Source organism: Somniosus microcephalus, chromosome 27 (assembly GCF_052327205.1).
Source record: "Somniosus microcephalus isolate GS21.2 chromosome 27, FLI_Smic_1.0, whole genome shotgun sequence".
Taxonomy (NCBI): domain Eukaryota; kingdom Metazoa; phylum Chordata; class Chondrichthyes; order Squaliformes; family Somniosidae; genus Somniosus; species Somniosus microcephalus.
Genome location: NC_141013.1, coordinates 23,904,095 through 23,930,326, shown reverse-complemented (window position 1 = coordinate 23,930,326; position 26,232 = coordinate 23,904,095). Strand labels below are relative to the sequence as shown.

The 26,232-nt window shown below is 40.9% G+C and overlaps 2 protein-coding genes across 2 annotated transcripts in view; one reads left to right on the top strand and one right to left on the bottom strand.

Moving 5' to 3' along the window:
* Positions 1–3,932, top strand: part of lipca (lipase, hepatic a) — a 59,306-nt gene extending 55,374 nt beyond the window's left edge. Inside the window, exons 8-9 of the mRNA XM_085968715.1 lie at positions 1,413–1,631; positions 3,162–3,932. Coding sequence (XP_085824841.1) covers positions 1,413–1,631; positions 3,162–3,291 — 349 coding nt within the window. The 3' untranslated portion in view covers positions 3,292–3,932. The remainder of the gene's footprint in view (positions 1–1,412; positions 1,632–3,161) is intronic.
* A 2,989-nt stretch (positions 3,933–6,921) lies between these two features.
* adam10a (ADAM metallopeptidase domain 10a) overlaps positions 6,922–26,232 on the bottom strand; it is a 159,385-nt gene continuing 140,074 nt past the window's right edge. The window contains exons 10-16 of the mRNA XM_085968714.1: positions 24,931–25,114; positions 24,430–24,580; positions 17,764–17,947; positions 17,014–17,116; positions 15,865–16,085; positions 11,219–11,345; positions 6,922–8,446 (exon numbers count right to left, since the gene is read on the bottom strand). Coding sequence (XP_085824840.1) covers positions 8,346–8,446; positions 11,219–11,345; positions 15,865–16,085; positions 17,014–17,116; positions 17,764–17,947; positions 24,430–24,580; positions 24,931–25,114 — 1,071 coding nt within the window. The 3' untranslated portion in view covers positions 6,922–8,345. The remainder of the gene's footprint in view (positions 8,447–11,218; positions 11,346–15,864; positions 16,086–17,013; positions 17,117–17,763; positions 17,948–24,429; positions 24,581–24,930; positions 25,115–26,232) is intronic.

Here is a 26,232-nt window from a genome sequence, read left to right as displayed (position 1 = left end):
GAGAGCTAAGTAAACTTTATTGAAGATCTGTGCCTCTAACTGGTAGAACCACTGTTCAATGAGGTATCAGAACCACTGTTCAATGAGGTATCCAATATGTCTATGCTGTGGTAGGATGGTGGAAATCCACTAGTTTCATGGCAGGTTGTGCTACTCAATATGCCACTCAGAAGAAGTTTCTAAAACCTAGAGTCCACTTAGTGAGTGGTCAAACTTACACTGGTCAATTTTCTAATGACCCAACTTCCTTGGGCGATATAGAGTTAAGCTTTGGGTTAAAATGGGATTCTTACCATTGCTGTGCAGGCACATTGTGTGGTTATAGCAGATTAATCTTAATCAGTAGTCTAGATGTATTTGAAGATCGCTCAGCCTCGACGCCAATCAACCTATACGTGAGTTCTCAGGGCTTATGTAACTGGGGTATGTTTGTACAGAAGGAGTGCACACTTCACATTGGGCAAACGGAACCCCTCTAATAACAGAAAATGCTGCACTCAGCAGGCCAGGCAACATCCGTAGAGAGAGAAATAGAGTCAACGTTTCAGGTCGAAACCCTTCGCCAAGACTGAAAAAGCACAGGAAATGAAACAGATATGAAATGAAACCCCTCTAAGTTTGGCTTAGAGTCTCTTAAGCATGGAAAGGGTTTTTACACATCTCAGATAGTAGAACCACACATTTTGATCAGCTGACTAACAAAACACATGTAGACAGATTTAGCTACAAGGCTGAGCCTAATTCTGAGTATAGGGAGAATGTGAGCAACTTGAAGGAACAGGGGCAAATCTGAAATACATGCCACCTGTTATCTTTTTGTAATAAGACAGAAGATGCAACTGAAAATCTTATACAAGTTTCACCCAGTCCCCCTCCCTATCTGGGGACACATCTCTGACAGATGGACAAGGTGTGGGGAATACAATTACCTCTATATCACTTTTCCCCTCGGCTTTTCTCAGAATTTCTAGGACAAAGGTCTCAGTTCACGAGACAATTATGGAAGGAAATGGAGCTAATAATCAACAGGCTAAAAAAAGCCAGTCTCCAAATAGACTGATTCTGAATCTACTGACGTCCATATTAAGGAGTGGATGCACTCTACAGGAGGATGTCCTTTGCTTATATTGCTTCAGTTTTCTTGCTACAGACTTTGCCTTTTTTATTAAAAAAAAAAGTATGTTCGTACTTGGGGCTCTACAATGGAAACCTAGTGATTTAAAGCAGATGGAAATGAGTAACTGATTTTACTATGCATGTTACTTACTCCTAGCTACCTTCTGTTTGAAAAATCCACAGTATAGGGAACAGCTGTGCTATATTGTTTGAAACCGATCTAATCAAAATGCGTAGCTTTTTGAAATTACACTGATATTTGATGATATAGTGTGGGAACTTTGATTTTATTTCAGAGTTGAAAGCATCTCTACCAACAAAACCTATTCTTTTCTGATTCACACTGACGTTAACATTGGAGATTTGATGATATTGAAGTTCAAATGGGAAAACTCTGTTGCTTGGGCGAACTTTTGGAAGACTGTCCAAACATATTTTCCATGGAGACAAAATCATCTAAATCCAGAGCTTATTGTCAGAAAAATACGAGTCAAAGCTGGAGAAACACAACATAAGTAAGTTATGAAGAAATGGTTGCATCTTTTTATCAGATTACCTTTAATACCATCCATGTAATCAAATTCATTCCCTCACATCCTGGGACAATGCTTCCCCTGCCTGGGGAGTCTAGAACTAGGGGTCACAGTCAATGTTCCCGCTAAGGTGTGGCCGCGTAGTAATCTGAAAGGCCCCACGCAGGCCGCTCACCGGCTTTTACATTATAAATGCTGCGCAGGCGCAGAAATTTAAAAGGGGCCGCTACACAACAAAGCGCAGCTTATGGGGAACATTGGTCACAGTCTCGGAATAAGGGGTCGGCCATTTAGGACTGAAATGAGGAGAAATTTCTTCACTCAAAGGGTTGTGAATCTTTGGAATTCTCTACCCCAGAGGGTGTGGATGCTCAGGCATGGAGTCTAGTCAAGACAGGGATCAATAGATTTTTTGGATACTAAGGGAATCAAAGGAGATGGGGACAGTGCGGGAAGGTGGAGTTGAGGTAGATGATCAGTCATGGTCTTATTGAATGGCAGCGTATGCTCGAAGAGCCAAATGGCCAACTCCTGCTCCTACTTCTTGTGTTCCTAAAAGTGCAAGAGATCAAATTAGATTTCTCTGTATAAGGATCGTACAATCAAAGAATAAAATGTGCACTCCTGGGGTGAATAGGAAACATTTTTTCCTCTATTCAAATTAATAACAGATCCTCTACAGAACGAAGTTATTCCCAACGTTTACATTAACAAAAAAAATTAAGACTTGCCATTAAAATTCTTGCTCATTAAGATTCTATGCATCAGACATGTCTGCCAATCATCCACATTGGCCTGTTTGCAACTGCATTCTTTATTGATCTTGGCCCACTATTTGTACAAATCTGTCAATTTAAAAAGCATAAGGAGACAGGTGATCTAATCACTTGGCCAAAATATTCTCATTAAACTCTTCAAGAATGAATCAAGACAAATCAGGACAATGATGATTTGAATTTGCACTGGTGTCTTTAACTCCCTTTGAACGTTTCGCACTGGTATTCAACAGTGCAGCATTTAGTGACAACCTACGAATCCAAACACAGTGAAGTGAGTTGCTGTTTGCTGAAAGCTTGGGAAAATTGGTGTGTGGCTTTGTAAAATCGTTACAGGTGTGTGTTTTGCAATTAGTGTGCATGTAGATTAGGATTTTACCAATTACTGTTTGCATCATATTTGCACATATGGAAGTTTTCTTGGTGAGCCAAAATAATTTGCATTTAACAAATTGTGCTAAGCTCTGAACACCTTCAATATTGCCATGAAGGCGTATCTGTACTTTAATTTTATTTCTTAAATTCACTTTTCACTATGGACTGTGATCATCTTGATTTCATAGCAGGAACTATACAAAGTTATTAGCACAAATAGAGGAGGGCTATGATTACATGGTTCTCAGCAATCATTAACAATGATCAAAGTTATGATCCCAAGTGACAAAAATTCCACTGCACCATTGCCAGTGAGCGATTAAGATTGAACAGAATTAACTTTATTTTTAAATCTTTCTAGAGTTACCCTCTGTTCCTTAAATACCATCAATATGCATCTTCAACCAGCTCAAGAGAAAACGTTTGTTAGGTGCATAGATGACAGAAGCCGAAGACGTCACAGAAGACTGAAGCACAAGATATCAACTTAAGGCATGCTGAAACCAAGATCAGTTCACAGAATTCATTCAAAAATCAGAAACATGTTCTAGCCGACAACTTAAACACTTTATGACTGAAGGAAAGTGTAAACATATTAACCACAACTGCAATAAATTCCCAGATCTATACAGAGGGATTAAAAACATTTATTAGAACAGTAAATACTTATTGTAGAAACAGCTTGGTAAGAAGCTCCTGAGATTAAGAGCAAAGGATAACAGAATTCTCATCATTGTGTCAAAGGTGTTTATTGTGCATAAATATACTTAATTCTAAAATTAACATCCTGATGAGATTAACTCTTAACATAAAAGTTCCTCTTTAGAAACGGACATATGAATTGTAGTTTGTTATGATCGTGTCATTTTAAAAAAAACAGAATAGTTTCTGAAGGATATCGATAGATACTGCAAGCATGAAACTTAATTTGGGATTGTGACTTACTGAAATTCAGCACTTCTGCGACTGTAATAATGTCTGTTAGCTACAAAGACAAGTGATTTAGCATAAATTGGTTACAGGTTGAAGACTAAAAATAGGACTGTGGCTAAAACAGGAAGGGTGGCAACAATACAGTTGATACATTTCTGAATGTATTCAAGCATACATAATTTAATTTTTTTTTTTTTTTTTTTTTTTTTAAAAAGGGTCATTCAGAATCATTTTCCTTGGGCAAAGCCCTCAAAACCAGTGACAAATAACAAATAAAATGTCTCCCTCGCTCCTCGCATCATATTGAATTTTAACCAATACAACCTGTATTTCTAAACATCCAATCATAACGAACTGATGGCTACTTCGTGCTGCCAAAGTATTCTTCATTTGTGACAGAAGCTACAAATTGAAATTTTCTATTGGAGTGGAGTGAACTCAAGACTTAAATATAAAACATTTCTAAACTGTTACAAATAGCAATTATACGATTGGAGCTCAATAGAATGAAGCTCAGTGATGCTATATTTCTGGTCACTATAGATATAATGTGGTAGAGTAATCATTTGGTTAAAATAAAGTTTTTGCATAAGTTCAAACATGCAACCCCCTAGATGACTTACATTATTAACCCAAAACTTGGCATATTACAGATCCCTATAGAATGTAAAATCCCTCTTTCTCATGGTTTAGTTGGGTACTCAACTTGTTTTGCAACAGTACCCAATAAAGAGAATACTATGTTTAATAGAAAATACCACTGCATTTCATATACATCCAATATCATTTAGCTCCAGGCACCTCACTGAGCTTCATTCTCTCTCTCACATTGTGACAGTAAGATTGATAGGATCACATTTCAATACAGTAATAGCTTTAAAGTCTCTCACTGATGTGATGTGACCTGAAACCACTACAATGGCATTAATAACTAATATAGTGCAGAAAAAATGCATTCAATGTTGACTCATTGCTTCTTACTGAATTGCTTAAAGAAATTAAAACCTGCTAAATGTTAAGCCATTGCCGCGTGCCGATTTATTTCTGTTCCCTCCACACCTTTTTGTGGAGATGATAAATTCTTTATCTCCATTTTCCAAAAGGCCGTATTAATTTTTTTTGGGGGGGGGGGGGGGGGAAAATAGCAAATTTGTTGCTTGTATTTTTGATTTGGCTTGGTCAAAATATCACACGTTCCCTTTTGAAGTGTGAAAAATAAAACTTCTTGTCAGGGTCTTCGTGATGCCCGTCCTTATAAAAGTTTAGAACAGCTGACAAGAAGGTGTTAAAATTAAATTAGTTTCACTTCCCTCACTCTGGTTTCAGGTCTCTGCATCTGTAAGTAGAAACCACTCTGACAGAGCTGGGCCCGGCGGCAGGTGATGTGGTTTTCCTGCTTTCAGAGCATTTTACGAGTCTGCAGTAGCAGATGTCTTGTTGCATTAACAATAAAGAGTCTAATTGATTCGTTCACACTGAAAATATTAGGTCAAAGGCAGACATCTGCCCAAATCCAATCTCCAGCAGATGATACAAATCTTGCATTCCAAATCTAAGCCAGTTTAACATAATTCCATCCCTGTGGTAAGTTTCATGCAGAGAACAATTAGATGGCAGTGGGATGGAAATTTTTGGAGGATTTGCATAGTGCATCAGCTCCATTTCACCCACATAATGGAATAAAAAGTGTGACTTGAGCACATTGTCTGATGCACACTGCAATGCAGATTGCAGGCGCACCCACCCACGTTGCAAATATATACTGATAACAGGCATTTCTATCAATCATTTTAAGAATATTGTAATTATACTTCATGGCGTTTCAGGCTGTTTTTTCAAGGTATTATTTTTATTCAGCGCCTACAACTGTTGGTATGGCTTCCCTCTGCTGTGTTCTGTGAAGTTTGATCCAGAATCAGCTGAAGTTGCCAGTTAAAAACTACTGTTGTGATCTTCATGAAGAGGAAGGATCTGCAGGAACAAGTGGGAAAACTTGACTGAAAATCTACTGATAATAAATGCATGCATCACATTTAAAGCTCTTCTCCACCCACATACCAATTTTTGGAAGGGGGGGTGGTGGGGGAGGAAGAGAAACAGCAGGACAAACCAAAGGGATTCTTGGTTGGAACAAAACTCATTCAGCTGCCAACACGAATGGCAGTCTCCCAAGTCACTTAACAGGAAGCACACTTTTCATGCAAGTCTGTAGGAAGCTACTGCAGGGAAGAAAATCTCTGCCTAGTGATCCAACTGAGAACTAACAACACAAAATATTTTTAAAAACAGCCAGACTTTGGGGGCCTCTCCTATGCAAATTCAAAAACTACATTCGTTTATTCAAACATAGAGGAAAGAAAAAATGTTTTAGCAAATGCAAGAATACAAATTTGGGCCAACTATGGGACATTACTCAGGTAAAGAGGTCTTTAATGACTCATTCAGTCCAAAAACCTTTGGTCAAACAATGCCAAAACAGCCTAATAAATCTTAGTCTGACGTCGAATAGGACTTTGAAACAAAAATTACTACACCAGCTGAGACATTCCAATTTTTAATAATATTCAATTCCTGAAACGGAGAAGGAACTTCTCACTTTAAGACGGATTAAAATACACAGTATATTAAAACTCCACTAATACTCATTTTCAACATAGTAATGCTGCAAAAGGGCCCCATAAGCCATGGGAAGATGCTTCTTCAGGACTCGCAGTTAAGATTAACTTCAATAAAATAAGACATTCATTTGGTCGATCAAGTCTATTCTTTATTAATGCATTTCAAGTACTTCAAAAAACTTACATATCTTTGCACAATACTCTTTGCAACTTTTAGTAAAAATTTTCCCAGTGAACAAAACGATACTGTATAAAACACAGTGGGCATTAAAATGTGACAGTAGTATTGTTTTTGTCTTCATTTGGAGGATTCTTCATTCCTACCAGAACTAATCTTGAAATGTATGGTTCAGTGCACATCTCTTGAAGAAGGTTTTAAAACTGGAAATAAAATGAACTAGGCAGTCGAGTCCTGCCTACGTCCTACCACAGGATAATACAAGCAAAATATTACCATATGAAATGTGTAATACTCTAGATTTTTCTTAAATACGCTTTTTGAAAAGCCCCATCATTGTTTGAAACACAAACCCACTTTCAGCCCGCACAATGTAAAACAAAAGAAGATGATTCAAAAGTAAAAAGAAACCTTTATTTCCAATTAAGATCATTCAGGATTCCGCAGAATCACACATTAATTGTTGGGTTTCCAATACAAAATTTTTTTCTAAATCATGTACAAAAAGTTGTATTTTGAAAAATGCTCTTGGCTACTGTACAAGTTTTACTATTTAAAAGAGGAAAATAGATCATGCTATTTTAGTGTTTTGGCCAGTCTGCCGGACATCCAGTTTTATTTTTGAATATGTCCAAGTAAACACTTTATTTTTGTTGAATTTATAATTTGCAGTTCAGCAGTTTCAATTCTTAGTAAATAGAAATATCTAAACTCCCCCTAAAGAGCGTGGCTCTTTGTAAAAGTGGAGCACCTGCTGTTCAGTGGTTGCCCTTGTAATTATCAGAATTCACAGAAGTATGTATTTAAAAAAAATATAATCCCAAATCTCAAACCTAAATTCCAAAATATAAAAACGATTTGTCACAATTCTTTCCACACATCATAAAGCAAACGCTGAAAATGTTCTCCAGGCAAATCCGCACCAATTTTCAGCAAAATTCAGAACACTAGCTGACTAAATTCCCTAAAATGAAATCAAATATTGCCAATTTTACACTAAATCTTAAACAATCATAATTTATTAAACTTGTATGCATTACGACTATCGCATCCCCAATCCAGAGCATTCAGTCTAGAGCTGTACACCTCAGCAGCTGTCCATCGCTGGCATCAGTTGAAGAAATGGTGGCAATAAAGATTTTAAATTTAAAGCCAAATTTCATGATTTTACCATCTCACAGCTGCTATAAATATTGAGAGGTCTTAGATTATTCACGTCTTGCATTATCCTGAGTGTGGCAATTAAACAGCAATTATTATTTATCTTTTTTTTTTTTTTAAACAGCAGAAATGTATGCAATACAGCTAAATCCATATCAAGTTACTTGCATACAACTTCAGGAAGATGTATGGGTACGAGTTAGAAGTACAGGCCGAAGTTTGGAAAAAAGATCTGTTAATTTCTCAAATAAGTTTCTAAATTGCCGAGTTATCATACATAAAAGCTTGAAATTGGCAGCAGTAATAGCATTACCTACAGTCGCATATCTGCAATGAGAAAGATCACAAATGGCCAAGAGCAGAATAACCTCATGTGACTTTGTGATGCCTCATCAACAAAAACTCTCTTTCCAAACATGATTTAATAAAATCCAAACATGATCTGATCATTAAGACTGGATTAGAAGGGACACTGAGGATTTTGTTTTCTCCATTTTGAATTGGAGTCTGCATCCATCATAAGTAATCCAATTCCCTCTAATATTAGAACCTAAAAGCTTTTTTATCAGATTTGAGACAATGACAGGAACAGGTTTTCTTTGGAGTGAAATTTCCTGCTGTAGGCACTAGGAAGATCCAAGGCAAATGCTGCAGTTCAGCGTCTCATATGTCCCATCTGATAGTTCTCTCTGGGTCTCTGGCGTGACGGTTGCATTGCCTGTTGTTGCTGCTGCTGTCGTCTTCGCTTTAATGTGCCTGCAGGAAAAAAAAGTGTATTTCAGAGACATTCTACACCTTGTGGTACTGATTGTGTGGCCTATTCTAAAGCTATAGAACATATACTGTGTGTGTAATATCTTGCTTGACAAAAGCATATGGGCCTGGAGGTTCCCAGAAGTGGGAATAAATGCAAAATTATAAATGTCAAATTCCACACAGCATACATTATATAAAATAATCAACCAGAGAGCTCAAAAGTTATTATAAAATCCCAGAATTCAGATGATTTATAAAGTCAGCTGAGCATTAAGGTTAAATCATAGCCTTGTAACTCACTCTCGGGTCTCCATTATTCTATAATGTGTTCTGTTAATATCTTAGCAATGAAATACAAATGTATTGGAAGCCCAAATATTTAATTGTTAATTGCTATTTAACTACAATTAAAGCTTGCTTAAAACTAAGCAGATTAAGAAAGAATTTGCCAATATTTGATGACCTATCTTGAATTCTACTGAATACAAATAAAATGCTCATTCTGGCAATAGGAATGAGATTGCAAGCTGGTACAGTTCTGGATGTGGTTAGTAATATCAATTTGATAAAATTGTACTGAAGTATAGTATCATTCACAGAAAATTCACAGATCTTCCTTTTATCTTCAAATTACGAGGCCAGCTCAGGGAAAGGACACGAGAGGCAGTGGGGCGGTCCATTATATGAAAAACAAAAAGTAAATGGTTCTAGTTGTAAACATTTACCCTAATGCCAACACTGATTATGGGGAAGAGTAGTTCCTGTGTTTAAAAAAAAAATGCACTGTAAAGCAAAGATGCAAAATATATTTTAGAATGGAAATTCAGTAACCAGGATTAAAATGCTATGAGAACAGTGCCATGAGGCACCACTCACTAAAATTGACAAGCTAATTAAATGTGGTAGAGTACAAATTAAATGCTATTTGACTTTGGTTGAGGAAGTACTGCGACAGTGCACAACTACCTAAAATGAAGCAGAACATCACAGGCTTCACTTATCCCTCTGTGAAGGACATTTTTAAAAGGTTGAATATGGTGAAAGACAGTAGACAGAATTTTCTGGCAAAAAAGGCAAGTATTGGAATCGTACAGTTGAATTTTACGTGCATGGTCAAATATACCTGTGATTAACATACAGCAGGTCAACATAAAAACCATGTTTGAAAATATCATATACAAGCAACTTTTCACAATTTTGACTCAAAGCATAGCTAGATAGAACAGGAACTATTTAGATGGGAAACTCCAGACTGAATGAAATACACTATATGGCAGCAAAGATTTTAATGTAAGGGAGTCTGAGTTCACTGATATTTGAGCTCATTTGCCCTCAATAAGAGACTTCAGCTTGCTCTCAGCCAGGCCACTAGATTGAGCACTTTAGGGCAGCAGTTTGCTCCATCTTTAAAGGAAGGGAAAAGCTAGTAGGACCAGTCCCACCTTCATACGGAAGCACAGCTCCTGTAGGCCATTCACATACCAGTACTGAAAGCAGTCATGGAGAAGCCGGTGGGGATCTCATTGGGGAGCAGGAGGAAGAACATTGAATAAAGAAGTGAAAATTAACAGCATAATCAATCTTTCGACACTTGCTCTAATGAGTGCACATCTTGGTGCTGCACAAAATGCCGTAACAAGCACTTTAAAAATTAGTAAAAGCTCAAGCTTATATTCTGAAGATATACAGTTAAACTATAGGTTGAAAGATGGACAGGAGTTAAAATACTGAAGGACTGGATTATAAGTTAGTAACCTCCGGACAGCATCAGTCTCACCTGACATTTGAATTTGAACTTTTCCTAGAGTGCACGCTTGCCTGGTTACTTGGTAGAAAGGAACGGAAACTGCCAGAGTCTTTGGGGGAGAAACTCGGTGGGTTAGCGCCTCCCATTAGGCAAAAACGGGGCACTAACGACTCCCGCTAACTTGGCCGGGAGGTTTGCAGTGGCGTTAACACTTTGCGCCACGATCTCCTGTGCCCGGGTATCGTGATGTCATTGTCGTGCACATCGCCCCGAACCTGAACTTCGGTTCCGCCTCCTGCAGCATCGCCAGGCGAAGACACAGACAGCTGCAGGAGGCGTTGTTCGGGAGGCCGTGCACTTCGGGGGCGGAAGTTAAAGGGAAGGTTGCCAAAGCAAGTAGGAAAATTTCTAAAATGCTTTATTCAATTTTCCTGGGCTGCGATCGATCAGCCTGGCACTCTGTTGGAGTGCATGGGGCTGAACGGGCCGGATCGCGGCTGCTGTCGGGGGCCCAATGCAGAGCCTGCAGTGATGGCCCTTCGCTTTAAGGAAGGGGAGGAGGGGAGGAGCCTCGGATCGCAGCAGCGCTGCACCACTACCGCCCGCGATCTTTAGCGCTCCAGGAAGGAAGTGGAATGCTTGATTTAGCGCTCCACTTCCTTCTTGGAGTGCAAACACCGAATTTAGAAAATGCTGGGAATCATTAGTGCCTGGCGCGAAGTTTCCCAGCTTTCAAAGGTTACCGCCTCCAAACGGGGCGATACCGAATTTCTTCCCCCTTTTGCCTTTTGAAATAAGGAGAATGAATCTGGGAAAATAAGGGATTTATCATGGCCTAGGTGATGGATGGTGCAGATAATCTTCCCTTTTACAGTTAACAGTTCCTTTGAGTACTGATAATGACAATTGTCGGTTGTTTTCAATTCTCTACCATACCCAAAATTTAAAATTGCCTTCAACTAAACTAGGCAGTTTTCCCCTCACGAATGTGCTTTCATATATCTTTTAACAGACAGGTTACTTACCTGGAAGTGGTTTGGGAGGTGGCAGTTTGGGGTTACTGCTTGGAGTATGCACACTACAGATTTTAATAAATCCAGCCATCAACATAATGAGGGCAATTCCCATGAGCAGTACTGCCCACCAATGAGCCTACAAAAAAACAAAAAGCAGAATTACTTACAGTACTGGAATCACATATTAAGCATGTCCAAATTCATTTATTAATTCAAAACAAGGGATCACATCACATAATTACACTGCTAGAAACAACAGAAGGGATACAACTGCATAAAAACATGTACAAGCATTATCAAATCAAAAAACACCATCAAGGATTTAAAATGGCCCAGTGCTGCACTCATTTGTTTCCACCACCCCTCCCACCCCCCGGCGGGGTCTTTAACAACGCAACGATTTTCTACAATACAGAAATTGGCTGGAGCTTTCCACTCAGACGTTGTGCCAACAGAAGTGAGGCGGGTGGACACTTCTGCCCAGCCCACAGGTGCCCTCCTGACCCTGGCCTCTACTGGAAGTTGCACCAGTCGGAGGGCGGAAATGTAAAGTGACAGAGAGATGGCCAGTGTGCTACCCAGAAAAAAAAAGTTTACTTAAGCTCTCTCTTACCTCATGAGGTTTATACATGACCATGCTCAGAGTGCAGACACAGGCCCCTCCTTTCAGTTCTGCCCTGGTGCCCCCTCTACCAAGCTCCGAACAGGTGACCTCTGCGTTCAGTGCTCCTGTACTGCAAATTATCAGATGGACTTCTTTCTCCCATTTACACTCCTCATGAACGAGTGCGATCTCGGTTACTGGAACCGGCCTGGAGAAAGCAGTGGGGAGTTGGGAACACAGCCATGTGCATTCCCAAGTTGCTTTTTGTCATTGCATGCCCAGATCGATCAGTAAATTGGCAGGGGGACGTGGAAAGCCTAGCCTAGCCCAGTATATCTAAAATGATATTTTTCCAGATGCAGAACTCCAACATAAACTAACTGAAAATAACACAGGATGTGGCTGAAATAAAATCTAATTATGCTTAGCTACATGTAATTTTTTTTTTATTTTTTTTTTTAAGTAGTTAAGAACGGAGTGTGAATTCAGGTGTAACTGATGTACGTACATTTCAGTCATTTGCCTTAATTTGAGTGAGAAAGTGCAAAATTACATCTAAGTATGTGTATGTACAAGCAGAGAGCACAACTGTGATCTTATCAAACCAGGATGAACATAAGATGCATATTTGTCTATGTACTGTACATTTATTATTCTTCAATAATTACAAATAACTTAAATTTATGAGTACTTTTTTGAAACACCAAATAGTTAAAAGTTTAAAACATCATATGCAAGGAACCAATTGGTTAAAGGTAAATTGACCCTTAGTGTTAGGGGGATTAAATAGGTGGGGTTACGGGGATCGGGTGGGATATGTGTCGGTGCAGGCTCGATGGGCCGAAATGGCCTCTATCTGCACTGTGAGGTTTCTGTGATTCTGTGAATGTGTTATTATTGAGGAGCACAGTGAGTGGTTGTGATGTTGCAGGTTTGTATGTAATGCTAGAGTTGTGGTGTAAGGAAGGGGAAACCAACAACAACTTGCATTTATATAGTGCAATTAATGTAGTAAAACGCCCCAAGGCACTTCACAGGAACGTGATCAAACTAAATTCGACACCGAATAAGGAGATATTAGGGACAGATAACCAAAAGCTTGGTCAAAGAGGTAGGTTTTAAAGAAGTGTCTTAAAACGAGGCAATTCCTGAGTTTAGGGCCCAGGCAGCTAAAAGCACGGCTGCTAATGGTGGAGCAAGTAAAATGGGGGATGCCCAAGAGGCCAGAATTAGAGGAGCGCAGCGATCTCGGAGAGTTGTAGGACTGGAGGAGGTTACAGAGCTAGGGTGAGGCAAGGCCAGGAAAGGATTTGAAAACAAGGATACTAATTTTACAATTGAGACGTTGCCGGACCGGGAGCCAATGCAGGTCAGCGAAGTCAGGGAGCAAGTGTTTAGCCAAACAAGGGAGAATTTTAAAATACATATCCAGATGGTCGGAAACATAAAATCTTTACAACATATCTGATGAGTCTACCACTTTTGCCATACACAATGAGCCTTATACAACAAGAAAGGTGTGTGGGAGAATTAGCATACACCAGAAATAATGGGCCAGAAATTCGGGTCACGCGTAAGCCCAACAAAAGTGCCAGTTTCGAGCACGCACTGCGCATGCGCAGGAAACCAGAACTTCTGTTCCCTTCCAGGAAGGGGTTCACAGGTCGAACGCGTGCGCACGCCTGGAACTTCCGTTTTTTTTCCAGGTTTCTCCGGGAGGGACAGTCTCCAGCAGCTACGCTTTTAAAAAGCAGTCGCAAGGCCTGCTTTTAACAAGGTAAGTGGTGAATTAAGTAAAATTAAAACATTTTTTCCCCCACAGGTTTATTATTTTTAAATACTTTAAAGAAAAGAAAGGTAAGTTTATTTTTAGCCCTGTTCAAAACTGTAATTAATTTTTTCAAAAATTTAAATTATTGTTTAGTTATTTTATGTAATTTATAGTTAATTTAAAAATGTGATTTAAAAAAAAAATTATTTGAAGTTTGTGTTATGTTTTAGGGCCGAACTCTATTCATAAATTTGACAGGTCTTCCTGTCAGATCTATGAATAGAGATTCCCTGCTACGATTGGCTCTCCATGGCTCACGTGATCCCAGGGGACGCTTCGAACTAACCACGCCCCTGGGATACGTAAGCACTGCGCGCCGGCAGTTGGAGGTGGTCCAGGATCGGAATCCCACGCGGGCCCACAGCTCAACGGCCGGCGCGCTAGGTAAGTGCAGGTCGGGGGCTTACACCCGCAGGAAGCCGACCCGAATTTCTGGGCCATTCTGATTTAACAACTCTATCAATTGTAATAATTTAATGAAAATACTGTCGTTCTGAAGTTACTGTGTCACCTTTTGGTTTGGTCACATTCTAAACCATACTGCAAGAGGTCAGCCACACAACTTTTCTCGCAGGCCTCTACCAATGCCAGCCAACGAGCTAGGCAGGAACCATTGCAATGACACCATCTGAATATTTCTTTCCTGCACTTAGCTTCTTTACAAGAAAAATACAAATTAGGAAGGCCATTCTTTGGTCCTTCATCTAGAAAAATCCAATCTCTTTTCCCCCAACCTTGATAATAGCATTGAATTATCTCTTGCTATCTTTCAGATAATTCCAGAGTTTTTGCCCTACATTGTCCAAAAATTATTCCAGGTGTTACTTATTCTTTGCTTGAAGAGCTTCCTGACACAGGTTCCTAAATTTGCCTCTCACCACTATGAACCTGTATCCCCTTGTCTTACCCTCAACTGTACTGTTTTATCTTTTTTTCTTTATTCGTTTATGGGATGTGGGCATCGCTGGCAAGGCCAGCATTTATTGCCCTCGAGGTGGTGGTGGTGAGTCGCCTTCTTGAATCGCTGCAGTCCGTGTGGTGAAGGTGCTCCCACGATGCTGTTAGGGAGGGAGTTCCAGGATTTTGACCCAACAACGATGAACGAACGGCCAATATACTTCTAAGTCAGGATGGTGTGTGACTTGGGAGGGGAACTTGGAGGTGGTGGTGTTCCCGTGTGCCTGCTGCCCTTGTCCTTCTAGGTGGAAGAGGTCGCAGGTTTGGGAGGTGCTGTCGAAGAAGCCTTGGCGAGTTGCTGCAGTGCATCATGTAGATGGTACACACTGTAGCCACGGTACACCGGTGGTGGAGGGAGTGAATGTTTAAGGTGGTGGATGGGGTGCCAATCAAGTGGGCTGCTTTGTCCTGGATGCATTCGAGCTTCTTGAGTGCTGTTGGAGCTGCACTCATCCAGGCAAGTGGAGAGTATTCCATCACACTCCTGACTTGTGCCTTGTAAGAGGTCACACAACACCAGGTTATAGTCCAACAGTTTTATTTGAAATCACAAGCTTTTGGAGCACTGCTCCTTCATCAGGTGAAGTGATGAAGGAGCAGTGCTCCGAAAGCTTGTGATTTCAAATAAAACTGTTGGACTATAACCTGGTGTGTGACTTCTTACATTTGTCCACACCAGTCCAACACCAGCATCTCCACACCATGTGCCTTGTAGATGGTGGAAAGGCTTTGAGGAGTCATATATAAAAGATATAAATTCCTCTCCTTTCCATGTTGAAACCCTCTAACATTAGATATCTTACACCAAGGGCAGAACAGAGACCAAGAACTCACCATGTGGAGGGCTGCAGATGCAAATCGGTTTCTTATCATTATGTGACAAAGTGTAACGGTGTAGCACCAAAAGAGTGCATCTTTCATCATTTTCTGGTTTAGGCAGTGAATACATACTTCATTAAAGCTGACCAAACCATTATACACAGAAAAAATTCCTTTAACAAGAATATGTGGAAAAGATCAAGCTGTTTACGGCTGGTGCAGCCTATATAAATTTAGAAAGATGAAATACAAACAATCTTTCTACGAATACAATTTATCAATTTTATCAAAGAATTGCTGTACATAAACTGATGGACTTTTCCCTTATTGCTAAGATAACAGCCCAAATTCATACATAAAATGGAGCCACAACTCAAGGTATAGTCTCGGCATGCTTCTCAAACCGTAATAGCTTTGTATCAATAACAGCTCAAATTTACTTACCACAATCCATTCAGCAATATTTTCATAAAGCTCTGGATTAAAGATTGCTTTCTTTAGCCTGGCCAATGGACCATCTGCATCAACAAGTCTACATCGATTGAAGACATCACAGTAGCCTTTGAAATCATTGCAGGGCGAGCCAGGCTGTAATGTGATGGTAGTAAGATTAAAGTAACTGTGCCACTTCTCCGACCCAGTACTTGCACATGTTGATGGGTTATCTGTAAAAATTACATTGAAAAGATGAAGCTGTGCAAGAAATCAGAAAGCATACACCAGTTATTCTCTTCCAAACTGCACATTCAATACTTAGGATAATGTTAACTACTTAAATTTATGTTTCCCACAGTATTGACAAACTACAGATCCATAAAGCAAAGCTTTGCTGCGGCCCACAAAAATATATTAGGCTTGCTTTAGTAAGAGGTAGCCCAACACTAAAAGCGAAGATAGCAAGTACAGTTAATGCCGTCCATGTGAGGCAGTGCAGAGGGCATAGGAAGTCTTTACATAAAAATGGCTGCTGACTCAGTACTTCCCTCCAGCGATGTGGCAGAGTTCAGGATCTCAGTGTTGCAAGGCTTACAGTTGCAAAGTTGTGCCTCATCACTATTATTATATATATATTATGATGTTCAAATAAAGCATTAATGTTTCCTCCCCCTCGCTAAAGACACTGACTGTTACTGGGGCCGAGCTCCACAGGCATTGGGGCCTCGCCCAAATATATGTTCATGTGTGAGCCTAGACAGAGTGCTGGTAGGCTGATCTCATTTGACATACGCGCATGCAAGTTTTACAGCTGGAAGCTTGGCTGATTTTTTCCCCCCCTCCCTTACACAGGACCACTGAACTCAGTTACAGAATTCCAACTGCTGAGCTTAGCTAACCGCACAAACTAGGAGTCAAACATGCAACCTTAAGGTCTGTACGGCTGAAAGCTACACTGTGTAGTAACTTTAGCTACTGGCTTTGGGGGGTGGGAAAAGAGAGGGGGAAACCATCTTTTAAAATTCCATTTTATTACCCGTTTTAAACACTTGATACCAGTAGCTGAACTATATAATGTGACTGCTCAAATCAAGTTTGGTCGATTACCACCTGAAAATTGGGGTTCTTGCTCATCTTCAAATATCACATAGCACTTACGTTTCTCCATACAGCAAACATGGCACAATTCGGTTTCATCTTCAGGGCTTGAACAGGTACACTCCATAAGCTTGTACTTCTCACAGATCGATCCAGAGCATTGCTTGGGGAAAATAAAATTAAATCTTCACGGAGTTGAAATATTTGATCATTACAATAGCAATTCCTAGATAAGCAAATAGATCCCATCACAGAGGGGAATAATTCTTCAACTGTAAATTTAGGACAAGAATTGGTTTCAGAAGAGAAATGTGAAATCAATCGTCGGTTTTATTTAGATTCAGTACTAAAAATGTATGGACTACTTATTTCAAGAAAAATGTATTTTGAAGGCTGAAAAGTTACTTCAAATACTAAAAAGAATCAAGTGATGCTGAACAGTGTATTCCCAACATTTCACAAACTTAGTTCACAGCACACTGCCTGAAATCAGTGTGATCCAACAGAAGGAAATCATGGGCTATTATCCAGATACTGGCATCAAGTGCCCGAGAAAGTTCTAATCTACAGTTAACAGATCTATATACTGTTTAAAAGGTTTAGAATGCATAAACAATATTATGTAGTCGCTTATACCATTCATGCAAGAGGAATCATACCGAACCATATGCATAAACAAATCCTACCCTGTCAATTATATACTGTGACTAGACTAAATATGGTTTAAAAAATTGTTGCAGCTCCAACTGCTCAAGACACATTCAGATTAAGATTTATACACAATGCAAAAACACAATATGGACCACTTACCCCCCTGATGCACACTTGGGTTCCCCTATTACAGAGAGTAAAGTTGTCTTTGGGATCAGATGTTGGACATAGTGCAGTTCCACCACTACATTTCCCTTCCTTTGCACAGTCTGACTCATTACGGCATTTTTCAATGGCAGTCCTGAAAGTGCAGCCTTTGGTACAGCATGGTCCTTGACTTGGGCTAGAACAAAAGGCCAGCAGAAAAATTAATACTTTTAATTCCAATTTATTTTTTAAAACATCTTCTGAATCACATCTAAGGTTTATAATCCCCAAAGAATAATTAGCATCACTGCATTTGCTTCCAGGCTTAGAGTCAGAGTTACACAGCACAGAAAGAGGCCCTTCGAACCATCGTGTCCGTGCCGGCCATCAAGTCCTGTCTAATCTAATCCCATTTTCCAGCACTTGGTCCGTAGCCTTGTATGCTATGGCATTTCAAGTGCTCATCCAAATGCTTCTTCAATGTTGAGGGTTCCTGCCTCTACCACCCTTTCAGGCAGTGAGTTCCAGATTCCAACCACCCTCTGGGTGAAAAAGTTTTTCCCCAAATCCCCTCTAAAGCTTCTGTCCCTTACCTTGAAACTATGCCCCCTGGTTATTGACCCCTCTACTAAGGGGAAAAGTTCCTTTCTATCTACCCTATCTATGCCCCTCATAATTTTGTACACCTCAATCAGGTCCCCCCTCAGCCTTCTCTGCTCTAAGGAAAACAACCCCAGCCTGTCCAGTCTCTCTTCATAGCTGAAGTGCTCCAGCCCAGGTAACATCCTGGTGAATCTCCTCTGCAGCCTCTCCAATGCAATCACATCCTTCCTATAGTGTGGCGACCAGAACTGCACACAGTATTCCAGCTGTGGCCTAACTAGCGTTTTGTACAGCTCCATCATAACCTCCCTGCTCTTATATTCTATGCCTCGGCTAATGAAGGCAAGTATCCCATATGCCTTTTTAAATCACCTTATCTACCTGTACTGCTGCCTTCAGGGATCTATGTACAGGAAACTTTGTGCTATCCGGCACCCACAGGACCGAGCTGCTGCCGTTGCCTCAAAACTTCCGTACTCTCCAGAGTTAATGTTGAGAGATACGGAGATTCTTATCTCCGTATTTGACAACAAACACTGTTGCTTAGCAACAGCTTCTAAACACTCGGGTGTGGCCCTAAAGCTCTGTAGCTGAAGCTGTTGCTATAGCTACAGACCTTGCACAGCTTGACTGTTCAAGCAAAGCAAAAAAAACAAACAAAAAGAATAAAAAACGGCTGCTGATTTTTGGCGGTGGCTCCAGATTGCCGGATAGCACAAAGTTTCCTGTACATGCACACCAAGGTCCCTCTGATCCTCTGTCCTTCCTAGGGTCCTGCCATTCATTGTGTATTCCCTTGCCTTGTTCGTCCTCCCAAAATGCATCACCTCACACTTTTCAGGGTTAAGTTCCATTTGCCACTGTTCTGCCCATCTGACCAACCCGTCTATATCGTCCTGTAGCCTGAGGCTTCCCTCCTCGCTATTTACCACTCCACCAATTTTCGTGTCATCTGCGAACTTACTGATCATACCTCCTACATTCATATCTAAATCATTAACGTACACTACAAACAGCACCGATCCCTGCAGTACACCACTGGACACAGGCTTCCAGTCACAAAAACAACCTTCGACCATCACCCTCTGCCTCCTGCCACTAAGCCAATTTTGGATCCAATGTGCCAAATTGCCCTGGATCCCATGGGCTCTTACCTTCTTGATCAGTCTCCCATGCGGGACTTTGTCAAAAGCCTTACTGAAGTCCATGTAGACTACATCAACTGCACTACCCTCATTCACACACCTAGTCACCTCCTCAAAAAATTCAATCAAATTGGTTAGACATGATCTCCCCCTGACAAAGCCATGCTAACTATCCTTGCCTCTCCAAGTGGAGACTAATTCTGTCCCTCAGAATTTTTTCCAATAATTTCCCTACCACTGATGTTAGGCTCACTGGCCTGTAATTCCCTGGTTTATTCCAACTACCCTTCTTGAATAATGGTACTACGTTAGCTGTCCTCCAGCGCCTCCCGCCCTGTGGCCAGAGAGGATCTGAAAATGTGTGTCAGAGCCACTGCAATCTCCTCCCTTGCCTCACAGCAGCCTGGGATACATCTCGTCTGGGCCTGGGGATTTATCCACTTTTAAGCCCGCTAAAACGGCTAGTACCTCCTCCCTCTCAATACTAATTTGTTCAAGTATATCACAATTCCCCCTGCCTGATTTCTATGCCTACATCGCCCTTCTCCATAGTAAACACAGAAGCAAAATATTCATTTAAAACCTCACCCACATCTTCCGGCTCTACACACAGATTGCCACTTTGGTCCCTAATGGGCCCTACCCTTTCCCTGGATATCTTCTTGCCCTTAATATACTTATAAAACACCTTGGGATTTTCCTTTATTTTGCCTGCCAGTGTTTTTTCATGCCCCCTCTTCGCTCTCCTAATTTATTTATTTATTTTTTTAAGTACCCCCCTGCACTTTCTATACTCCTCCAGGGCTTCCACTGTTTTTAGTCCTTTGTATCTGCCAAAAGCCTCCCTTTTTTTCCTAATCCATTCTTGTATATCCCTCGACATCCAGGGTTGGTCCCACCCTTGACCTTTACGGGAACATGTTGGCGTTGTACTCTCTCGATTTCCTTTCTGAAAGACTCCCACTGCTCTGATGTGGATTTTCCTACAAGTAGCTGATCCCAGTCCACTTTGGTCAGATCCTGCATCATCATATTAAAATCGGCCTTCCTCCAATTTAGAACCTTTATTTCCGGTCCATCCTTGTCCTTTTCCATGACTACCTTAAATCTCACCGAATTATGGTCACTGTCACCAAAATGCTCTCCTACTGACACATCTACCACTTGCCCGGCTACATTCCCTAGAATTAGGTCCAGTACCGCCCCCTCTCTTGTAGGACTTTCTACATGCTGGCTCAAAAAGCTCTCCTGGATGCACTTTAAGAATTCTGCACCCTCTGAGCCTTTCACACTCTGACTATCCCAGTTAATATTGGGGACATTGAAATCCCCTATTGTTACCCTATTATTTCTACACTTCTGAGACTTGCCTACATATCTGTTCCTCTATCTCCCCCTGACTGTTTGGGGGCCTATAGTACACTCCCAGCAAAGTGCTTGCCCCCTTTTTGTTTTTAAGTTCTACCCATATGGCCTCATTAGAGGAACCTGCCAAGATATCATCCCTCCTTACAGCAGTAATTGACTCCTTGATTAATATTGCAACACCCCCTCCTCTTTTACACTCCCCTCTGTCTCGCCTGAAGATTCTATACCCCGGAATATTGAGCTGCCAGTCCTGCCCCTCCCTTAACCATGTCTCTGTGATAGCAACAATATCATACTCCCATGTGTTCATCAACACCTTCAATTCATCTGCCTTACTCACAAGACTCCTTGCATTAAAATAAATGCCATCCAGCCTTGCCATACTCCCTTGTGCCATTACATATTTGCGCTGCCTTCCAGGCTGACTTGTTTTTTCCTCTATATTTGGCTGTGCATCACCCCCTACTATAGCTCCACTCCGTATCCCATCCCCCTGCCAAGTTAGTTTAACCCCCCCCGCCACCACAGCACTAGCAAACCTCCCCGCAAGGATGTTGGTCCCGTTCCGGTTCAGGTTCAGGTGCAACCCGTCCGACTTGTACTGGTCCCACCTTCCCCAGAAGCAGACCCAGTGATCCAGGAAACTAAAGCCCTCTCTCCTGCACCAACTCTTTAGCCACGCATTCATCTGCTCTATCCTCCTATTCCTATACTCACTAGCACGTGGCACCGGGAGTAATCCAGAGATTACAACCTTGGAGGTCCTGCTTTTTAATCTGCTACCTAAATTCCTGTTGCAGGACCTCAACTCTCTTTCTACCCATGTCGTTGGTACCAATGTGAACCACAACCTCTGACTGTTCGTCCCCTCACCCTTCAGAATGCCCTGCAGCCGTTCAGTGACATCCTTGACCCTGGCACCAGGGAGGCAACATACCATCCTGGAGTCACGTCTGCAGCCACAGAAACATCTATCTGTTCCCCTTACGATAGAATCCCCCACCACTACTGCTCTCCCACGCTTTTTCCTCCCCTCCTGTGCAGCTGAGCCACTCGTAGTGTCACGGACTTGGCTTGTTTTGCCACTTTAAAACATAGAGATAACCATTCCTCCCAAGTAACCAACTGAAGGTAGAAACAAAATTCATTAATACTTCAAAATAGAAGTAAAGGAAGATGCCCATTTAGTGTCCATTCTTCAAAGTGAATTTCACTATACAATATTTGAAATTAGTATAGGAACACAAAGAGCACCACTGGCTATTTTGCATCATGCCGAGTTTCTTCTGAAGTAATTAAAATGAGTCTTACAAGGAAACTGCTATGCAACTTCACCATTTACTTTACCAATTGCTATGCCATTTTACTGGAGGCCAGAACAGGAAAGCTCGAGACTGGGACTTCCAACAAATCAGCAGGTGCAACTATTCAGGCCAGTATTTCAATCATGCCACTGGACTAATGTCCAGATATGGTTCAAAGGGGGAAGCCAGCATGCACCTGGGTAAAATGCCACAGGATAGTCAAGACAGGACTTCATAATTGATCAGTTAGCAATTTTTGTGCTTTTTTTTTTTAAACCTGATCCATAGGGATACAAAGACAGTTCCCAAGTAGAGATTTTCTCCTGCCAAACGCCGCATGTTTTCCCTTGCATAAATTTTAAATAAAGCAATACTGAAGTAAATGAACTTCTCATTTCCTCAAACGACACTGTACGTGAAGATAAAAATTGGCCACCTGTTCGCAGCAGCTTGCAATTACTCAATTATTTATGCCTGCAAGTTTAATTTTTCAACAAAAACTGCCAACTGTGTCAATCTAGGATCTACAGCAATTAAATCTTATATTATTGGTAAAGGTTAAGGATGGTGTTTATTTCAATTTTTTGCTGTGGGCAAAATTGTGAGGAGGGTATATTGTCTGCTCGCCACCCTACAATAGTCAGAGCCAGTTGTCGCTGGTGGAAGGTGAACCATGGAAAGCAGTGCCAGACAGAAATAACTAGCAAGAAAACACTAGTATTGAGTTTACACATGTGGTATGATACTACAACACAAAGTTAAATTGAACACAGTCATGACAGTTAAATGACTCCTTGTATCAGATAAATTCACTGCTGAAATATATAAATTTATTGGGCCAGAAATTCGGGTCCCCATGGGCGAGTACGCACTGGGTACACGCGTAGGCCCAACGAAAGTGCCGGTTTCGTGCATGAACTGCGCATGCGCGGGAAACCGGAACTTCCGTTCCCTTAAAGGAAGGGGTTCACGGGTCGAACACGTGCGCCGGAGAGGCAGCGCGTTCACCTGGAACTTCTGTTTTTTTTTCCAGGTTTCTCCGGGAGGGTAAGTCTCCAGCAGCTATGCTTTTAAAAAGCAGTCGCAAGGCCTGCTTTTAACAAGGTAAGTGGTGAATTAAGTAAAATTAAAACATATTTTCCACAGGTTTATTATTTTTAAATACTTGAAAGAAAAGGTAAGTTTATTTTTTAGCCCTGTTAGAAACTGTAATTAATTTTTTCAAACATTTTTATTGTTTAATAGTTATTTTATGTAATTTATAGTTATCTTAAAAATGTGATTTAAAATTTTTTTTTTTTTTTTTTTTAAGTTTTAGTTATGTTTTGGGGCTGAATTGTATTCATAGATTTGACAGGTCTTCCTGTCAAATCTATGAATACAGATTCCCTGCTACCATTGGCTCTCCATGGCCAACGTGATCCCAGGGGACGCTTCGAACTAACTGCGCCCCTGGGATACGCAAGCACTGCGCGCCAGCAGTTGGAGCAGGCCCAGGATCGGAATCCCACGCGGGCCCACAGCACAACGGCCGGCGCGCTAGGCAAGTGCAGGTCGGAGGCTTGCACCCGCGGGAAGCCTCCAACCCGAATTTCTGGGCCAATATTTTAACTTTCCATGTTTGACTCAAATTAATAAAGCACGCAGGATCACAAATGAAGACAGATTTTACAAATTTATAAAACCACAAGAAACTAGATTGAACCGCGAGAAATCTTCTATAACACACAATCATTGAACTGGACATCCAAAACTTTAAGTGTTGAAACCCAGAATGTAAAGCTTCAAAGCCAGAATGGTGTAGCAACTTAAAACCCCAGTAGAATTCAACTTATTTCAGTTGCTCAAATCAGACCAAGTCAGATCAAAAATGAAACCAGTTTTTCCCAATATAATTAGGCTGTATTGTGTACAGTGCATCTGTCAGCTTAAGACAGACCTCAGCAGGTCTCTGGCTGTACCCTAGTTGAACACTTGACGGTTTAAATTGAAGTTTGAATCACAATTGAATTTTCCTTCTCTTTCCCTCCTTGCCCCCAGTTGTACAGGCTACCTTTTTTAAAGTCTGTGTATTCGTACGCCACATCTGTTCCAAAAAAAGTTCTGTAATTGCAGCTGCCCCTCAGTGTCAGTCAGCTCCACTCTGATCTGTAGACTGAGCCCCGATTATTGCATTGGCTTTCAGTGCAGACAAAACGGGGAAAACCAAATTAAATTATTCAACACAATGTCACTAGCAGCTTAAATGTTGTGCTTACCTGCACTGTTTGTTTGGTTTAAGCGTGCATTTCTTGTCATCTGCCGCATTTGCATTAAAGCAGCAATCATCTCTGCACTGGTCACTGTAACCACAGTCACATTCCTCTCCATCTTCGACTAAACCATTGCCACAAATGGGTTTGCCAGATTCTTTGGGGGGGAAAAAAAAAATACATTTTTAAAGTTAGCATCAAAATTCAGTGCATGGGTGCAGTATTTAAATAATTCAGATGCTACTTCTGAAGTTACAACACTGAACCAGAACTGAACAGAGTCAATCGGTGCGACCTTACCCAGTGTTGTAAATGGAAATAGGAATGTTTCATTAGTTGAAAACAGTCAAAAGTACCAAACTCAAATGGACCATTAAAAAACCACCACAAATTATTTGTTAGCTTTCTACAAATGGAAGCTGGGTATTTCTGGTATAACATTATGCTATTAAAAGGCTTAAACAAGTATAGTTTACCAATTCTGTTCAGTTGCTGCTTTATACTTACCAACAAAGCAGAGGTTTCTTTTCTTGTCAAGGACCTGGCTGATGTTTTTAATGCTACAGATGGAGAACTTATTGTTGTTCTGCTTATCACCAGATGTAGCGCGTGCATACATAATATAATTGCCTTTTTCTTTCAGTTCCCCAGACTTGGATTCTCCTGGGGTACATTCAGTGCCAGAGTCATGCTAAGAAGATAAACAGAAACAATAGTATGCTGAATATCATTCACTGCTTGTAATATAATCAGAAGTGCTAGTCTTTGTCACAAGGTATCCGTGCTCACTATGATAAATGTAACAGATGGGCAAATTCTAACAAAAAAACCACAACATCTCTGATGCAGCACCACAGGATAAACTATAGGGAGTTTAAAAAGCTGACCCAATTTAAAAAAAGTGAAATAAATATCCATGTAAGCCATTTTTCCAATTACTTTTGGACTTCAAAATCCTAATCCATTTCACATTTCTACAGTGTAACTTTTGCCAAAAAACACTCTGGTTTTATTACACCCCTCATGCCATTCCTTATTAATTGGCAAAGGCCGTTAGTTGGAACCAGATCCTAAACCACTGCATTTTGTGAAAAAATGCCTTCGAAGAAGTTCACTCTTCTTAACTGGGGGCTAAAATAGAGGTAGGCACCCTCACATACTACACTGGGGGGGGGGGGGGTTACACCAAATTGAAAAGATTCTAGGATCACATCCAACAACTGTGCTTATCTGTGTTTACTGTTGCGTAAAATCTCTTATCTTTGAACTTTGGGCATATCAGTTCAGCTACATCAACTGACAGATTAATTTCCTGCTGGGTACTTTGGGGTGGAGGGTTTGGGCAAAGGCTGGAGGAGAGGGTCTGTACTTTTCCCATCTTAAAGCACCATTTCCCCCCCCCCCACCCATATTAACATGACTTCTAATAATCATCGTTACTAATCCTCCACCCACCAATATTCCAAAGAAAAATAACAACAGAAAATGCTGGAACAACTCAGCAGGCCAGGCAACATCTGTGGAGAGAGAAAAATAGAGTCAACGTTTCGGGTCAAAACCCTTCGTCAGGACTGAAAAAACACAGGAAATGAAACAGATTAAAAGGCCAGTTTGGGGGCTGGGAAATGGGGATGAGAGAACAAGCAAAGAGACATTAAGAGGTATTCAAAACGAGACGAGATGGTGATAGGACTAGTGGAGACAAAAGACGGCTCTAGATTAGGTGTGAAATGCGCTGGCAGAATGAGAGACAGCTGCCGTGTGGGAGAGAGAAAAAAGGGGGGGGGGGGGAAGGGCACAAAACAAAGG